The following is a 6247-nucleotide window of genomic DNA, read 5'->3' on the forward strand; positions in this document are numbered from 1 at the left end:
AAGGGTAAGTAGGCCTACATCAATCGCCTTCTTTCAAATATACATTATACACAGAGATGTTTCTACTGGTTGTTTTCATATTTCATAACAGCATTATGTATAAAAACGTAAGGTAATACATTACTGAACTCTTCGTGTTAGTTAGCCAGCATAACTAGGTAGCAGCATAGTTTGATTTCTCAAAATCAGCTCACCAATAAAATCAATTCAAGTGTTCGTCCCGGGGGAAAGGCAACCGTTGTGACAGGTCGCTAGTACAGCTGTTATACAGTTATCCCATAGAAACCCTTATGCTTTTCCGTACACCCTCGAAAACAATTACTACGTTTTCTCATGCTGTGATAGACATGTTTAAGTGATCTAAGTTTTATTTCTACGAGTTGTGTTAATTCATAGTAATTTACGTCACGTTCTAATATAGAGATAAGACCGTTATTCATTCATAATTCCGTTAATGGCTAACGTTAGCACTTGCCACTGGTTAGCCAGCTGTGCAGTTCGCTGTAGTCTTCCATTTTTGCCGCCCTGTGGGCTCTCGCGCGCCCCCTTCTTTGAGGCGGAGCTAGAGTTGACCTCTTTTTCACTGCAGGTTATTATGTCAGATCAGCCAGACTAAATAGGTTCTACACATAGGCCTACGTGAAATACATTGTTGACAGGACATGCGCATGAAGTGCTACAATTTACATGATTATAAAAAGGCTTACAATGATTGGAATCATACAGATATGACATTTATAGCACATAACTGTAACTGTACAAATAGAACCAAATGGACCCATTGGGGCCTTTAATACAGTATTCAATAAAACACTAACATGTAGCTATCTTTTGATAGATGCTAGGTAAGACAATGCTAGGTAAGAGGAAGAGCCCACAGAGAGATCTGCTGTCATTCTGGGCAGTGCCAGCCCCCCCTTATGCACCCCCGGAAAATGAGAGTGCAGAGGGCACAGAAGAAATGGAAGATAAAGCGAGATCAGAAGAGATTGAGGACAGTGAGGGCGAAGATTTTGATTGTATACAAATTGAAAACACAGAGACAGAAGAGCCAGCAGAAAAAAATGTGGAGATAAGAATAAATTCAGGGAAGAAGCAGAAGGCCAAAAGTGGAGCAGCCCTCTACAGGTGCACTTTTAAAAGGGAGTGGACAGCAGAATGGCCCTTCATTAGTGTAGGCACAACCACCGCCTACTATTGGTGCTCTGTTTGCCGACATGAGAACAGCTGTGCCCATCAAGGCAAGGCTGATGTCGCAAGGCATATCAAAAGCAAAATACATCGTTCAAAAGAACAGGCAGCACAGTCAACAGCCAGCATTGCACCATATTATGGCCCAGCCACTGTTGGTGGCATGACATCTCAGGAAGTCAAGGTACTAGGCGTTATACCCGCTGCTAGTAGCTGAATTGCACTTGTAGGTTATATGAGCATAAATACATAGTAAATGAAACAAATGCCTAGCTAATCTGATGTTCATTTGAACTGTTCTTATTTGTTTATTTTTGTATGTAATAGTGTTTTCCTATGGACCTTGAGTCTGCTGCTAAGACATTCATTCAATTTTATTAATGTTTTTGCATGATTTGCTCTTTAATTACATCCTTTCTGTTGCAGACAAGGAGAGCTGAGGTAAAGTTAGCAGTGTCGATGGTGGAACACAATGTGCCATTTGCAGTAGCCGATCACTTCAGCCCATTGCTGAAAGAATGCTTCAAAGATTCCCCTACTGCACAGAGCTTCAAGGCTGCCCGCACAAAAATGTCCTGCATAATAAATGAAGCAGTGGCTCCTCACTTTAGAAAGGAACTGGTCATGAAGATGAGGACCAATCCTTTCACGTTGATCACAGATGGATCAAATGATACAGGTCATTACATTTTCCACATTTTCCAGCACCCATTTTAGATATTAATTAATGTATTATATTAATCAGAACAAACACACAAACAATTTCAGTCTGATGTGTACCTTTAATCTGACATATATCATATATGTACCTATCGTTACAGGACGTGAGAAGATGAACCCGCTCACTGTGCGGGTATATGACAGTGATCTCAGCAAAGTTGTCCACAGGTTCCTGGATATGTGCCCCACCAGCGGGCCAAACTGCGGCACAGCTGAAGTCATCTACAAGAAGATGGATGAGGCCATGCAGAAAAACGCCATACCATGGAGAAACTGTGTCAGTCTGTCAGTTGATAATGCCCCTGTCAATACAGGAGCAAGGAACTCCATCGCATCCAGAGCTCATCAAGAACATGGCAGTATCTACATCCATGGGTGCCCTTGTCACATCATCCACAACACTGCCAAACAGGCTGCCCAGGCCTTTTTGGAGGTCAGTTGCTTAAGACCCTCCGTATGCCTTATGCCTAATGTCACGTCAAACAGGTTGTTATGCTGTGCGGTCATGAACCAATGACAACAATGTCTTGTGACTATAAATAATCATGTATTTTGCAGGTGTGTGGATTTGATCCAGAGGATCTCGCTGTGGATGTTGGATATTGGTTTAAAGGAAGCACCAATCGCAAAGGTTACCTAACAGGTATGTGTGTGCAGTCCCAATGTAGTACAAATTAAATCTATAATACTTTGATCAAATTGGCATTAAGATGTTCCATTCTTGTCCTAGAATTCTGTGAGCTCCATGGAAGTGAGTATATGGAAATGCTCATGCACGTTTCTGTTCGATGGTTGAGCCTGGAGAAGTGTTTGACTCGTATCCTGCAGCAGTATGAGCCACTGGCCAGCTACTTCAAGTCATTAAGTAGGCATCACATTTTAATGATGCAAATGCATGGTTATTAGAGCAGACTGAAAAGTAAATAAAGTATGTAGTATGCACAACCATTTTTTTCTCTCTTTTTCCCACAGATGACAAACAGCCAAGGTTCAGGAGGCTTGTGGTGGCATTCTCTGACTCAATTACAGAGGTGTACCTACTGTTCTTTCAAGCAACTTTTCCAGTCTTCTCCACATTCAACCTCCTCCTCCAGAGAGAGAAGTCGTCAATCTTCCTACTACATGATGAGGTAAATTGGAACCGTTGGGATACAGTTTGCTAGTATGATGTTCTATCTTTGTTCCTTTTTTATTAGCAGGAAATAAATGTAAATTTGTAAATCTTTTCTGACATTTTTAGATGAGGGGTTTTATCCGCAAGCTGCTCTCAAAGTTTCTGAAGCCCGCAGCATTGCAGCACCGGGAACTGCATGAAATATGCTTTAAGGAGCCATCCAACCAACTGCCAGGTGATTAGTAATTGTCCAGGTTTTACACATGCACTATCCACTCACTGATCTCACTCAACACACTTTTCGTTAGAGGGCTGCAGTCATCTCGTCACAATCACTGATATGATGAAGATACTTAAAGGGGTGCTTTCAAGTTGGCTATTGTGGTTTTTGATGGTGACTAAAGTGACTCAACACAGTCTTGTTCCCGTCTCATACTGACATGTTACTGCATACAGCATCGTTAATGACCTGCAGTTGTTGATTTGTGTCTCTTGTAGGAGAAAAGTTGGTGATTGGCTTCACTACTCGAGTTACACTCAACAGGCTCCTTGAAGCAGGAGCCATTACACCGCAGCAAGTGCAGAGGTTCCAGAAGGCAGCAGTGGCGTTTCTGGAAAGGGCTGTGGAGTATGCCATCAAGAAACTCCCCATGAAAGAGCCTCTGATTAAACATGCCATGTTTCTGGATGTCCAGCAGAGAGCAGAGTGTGGAGTGGAAGATGCCTTCTACTTTGTCGACAGGTAAGTTGGGCTATCAAGTAAAGTACATTTTATCTATAGTGCCAAATCCTAACACAAGTTATCTCAATATGCTTTGCAAGTAGAGCAGGCTTAAGACCAGGCACATTTTCTTGTTTGATCCACATCTGAAAAACAACCCCTGTTTCAGTTACACTACTTTACCAGATCACTGCACATTTTTTTTCTTTTTAGATTTCCTGAACTTCTCCCATACAATGGACCTGAAGAGCGTGACAAACTTTGTGAGGAGTTTCTGGACTACCAGACCATGGACATTGCCATGCCCGACGACCCAGCAATGTTTGACTTTGAGAGATTTTGGGGGAACATGGCATCAATGAAGAACAAGGTAAGAATTATTCTGTACTCATGGGAATACCCATTGACATAATCAACTTAATAGTACACAAAAATACTTGTGAGTAATTAGGCTTCCTATGTGCATTTTTCAAAGGTGACCGGTATGAGCAGATTTGGCAGGCTGTCTTGTATTGCCAAGTTGGTCTTGGTCATGCCTCACTCCAATGCTGATGCAGAGCGAGTTTTCTCTGTGGTTGGACTAAATAAGACCAAGACCCGAAACAGTTTGGCTCTTGAGGGAACTCTGTCATCCATCATGACCGTGAAGATGGCGAGCCTTGAGCCAGACTGTTTTAAGTGGGAGCCCCCTGCCTCTGTCATCAAGGCATCAAAATCTGCCACCAACACCTACAACGTTAGACATGCTAAATGATTGACAAATAAATGTATTTTGTCAAAATTCTTGTCTTGTTAATTTCTGGTTAAGAGAGGTTAGGAGGCCACAGTGCAGAGAGAGCAGCTGGCATGGAGGTGAGGACATCAGTCCTAAGGTATAAATCAATGTTAAAAAAGGCCAATTTTTTTGGTCGGCGGCCGAACGCTTCTGACTCTAAAGTCTCACTCTTGTCATTTTCTGAAACTTGGCAGCCCTGCATTACCCTATGTCTATGCCACATTAAGACAGCTTGTTGTTCAGTGTTGCATTCGTAATCATTCATAATAATTTGTTTTCCATATTTCAATAAAAGCAGACATGACAAATGTGGTATGGTTTTACCTAATCATTTGAGGGCACCAGTTAATATTGTAAAATAGTAGCCTAGTTAGTTGCTGCACTTTGCCTTTTGCCACTCTGCACTTTTAGGGCAAAAAACATATGCTAGCCTACTCTGGTGTGCATATAACCTGGTGGTGTTGTGTTTTTCAGGCCTGGCCATGACCGATCGCAGACCCAGAAAGAAACATTTTACTCATGATGAGGTCATCATTTTGATAACAAAATATAAAGAAAACAAATCTGCGCTGGAGTCTAAATTTAACACCTTTATAACCAACAAAATAAAACAAAAAATATGGGAGGAGATAACAGAGGCCGTTAATGCCAAAGGAGTTGCGCTCCGAGAGGCTAAAGATGTCAGGAAGAAGTGGAGTGACTTAAAAATTCAAGCAACGGAAGACTTTCCCAAGACGGTTTCAACTGGGGGTGGGCCAAAGGAAGACATAGGGCCATATTCTTCACTGGTCCTGGACATCCTAGGGGAAGATTTTCCCTGTCTCATTGGTGTTGAAGGAGGTGGAGTGGAGAGTGGCGTGTCAGTGAAGGGAACACCAACCCCACCTCTGGAAGACTGCCCCCCTTCACCTGGACCAACACAATGTGATGCAACCACACAGGGCCCATCTCACCAGCCAGTACAGTCACCAACACCTGAGCCTGCCATAACAGGCTCAGGTTCTGAGCCTCAACTGCTGCCACCTCCATCTAAGCGCCTAAAGCGACCCAGAGAGGGAAAAGAAGACCTTGACAGTCTGAGATATATACTCTTAAGCGTCGAAATTGAAAAGGTCAAGGAAGAGATTTTAAAGATAAAAGCTGAAAAGGAAAAAATAGATCTAGAAAAATACAAGTTAAATTTGGAAATTCTAAAACTACAAGAAGAGTTGAAAGCACATGGCTATACAACTCTTGAGCTGTAATCTTTCTTTTTCTCTTTGTTATATCACTAATTGTTATCTATCTAAAACTTAAATACTGTTATCCAAATAAATATTTTTTTTGTGGGACAAAAAACGTTTTATTGTGTCTAGCTAAAATGTGTTCTTGCGAGGTACGCTCGAACAGTAGCTGCTTCAACATGCAGGTTGTTTTCCATGCCTCGGGGAACATGCAGGTCACCATCATCATCATCAGCAGCAGCATTTTCCATCAGTGGTACATTCCATGCCATGGCCATGTTATGCAGCACCACACAGGCACCAGCTACAACCGCAGCTCTATCTGGTTCCATTATGCCTGTCAATAACCCAAAAAACAATATACATGCATGTCATTTAGAAACTAGTTTGTAAGTAACTACTTTGCACTAGAGACATTTTCTAACTTCGTAATTGTTTATCAGTAGGTGGCGCTGGTGCGCTAGACCAAAGGTAGTAGCTGTATGTAACATTAACTCTAAGGC

The 6247-nt window shown here is 42.1% G+C and overlaps 2 protein-coding genes across 3 annotated transcripts; both read left to right on the forward strand.

Annotated features, from left to right (window-relative positions):
- The first annotated feature begins 842 nt into the window (after positions 1-842).
- On the forward strand, positions 843-2551 carry LOC132474535 (uncharacterized). Its single transcript, XM_060075301.1, has 4 exons — positions 843-1375; positions 1618-1870; positions 2013-2344; positions 2489-2551. Exons 1-4 carry the CDS (start codon positions 854-856, stop codon positions 2549-2551), a joined length of 1170 nt encoding a protein of 389 aa, XP_059931284.1. The 5' UTR covers positions 843-853.
- On the forward strand, positions 2355-4712 carry LOC132449484 (uncharacterized). Of its 2 annotated transcripts, XM_060041146.1 has the most exons (7): positions 2355-2554; positions 2642-2776; positions 2884-3041; positions 3152-3260; positions 3524-3767; positions 3960-4116; positions 4222-4712. In XM_060041146.1, the coding sequence occupies exons 2-7, from the start codon at positions 2671-2673 to the stop codon at positions 4498-4500; spliced, it is 1053 nt and encodes a 350-aa protein (XP_059897129.1). In that variant the 5' UTR covers positions 2355-2554; positions 2642-2670; the 3' UTR covers positions 4501-4712. The 2 variants fall into 2 exon arrangements, with proteins under 2 accessions (XP_059897129.1, XP_059897137.1); XM_060041154.1 differs by having other exon boundaries at positions 2355-2776.
- The last annotated feature ends 1535 nt before the right edge of the window (positions 4713-6247 follow it).

This window comes from Gadus macrocephalus, chromosome 2 (genome assembly GCF_031168955.1).
Source record: "Gadus macrocephalus chromosome 2, ASM3116895v1".
Classification (NCBI taxonomy): Eukaryota; Metazoa; Chordata; class Actinopteri; order Gadiformes; family Gadidae; genus Gadus; species Gadus macrocephalus.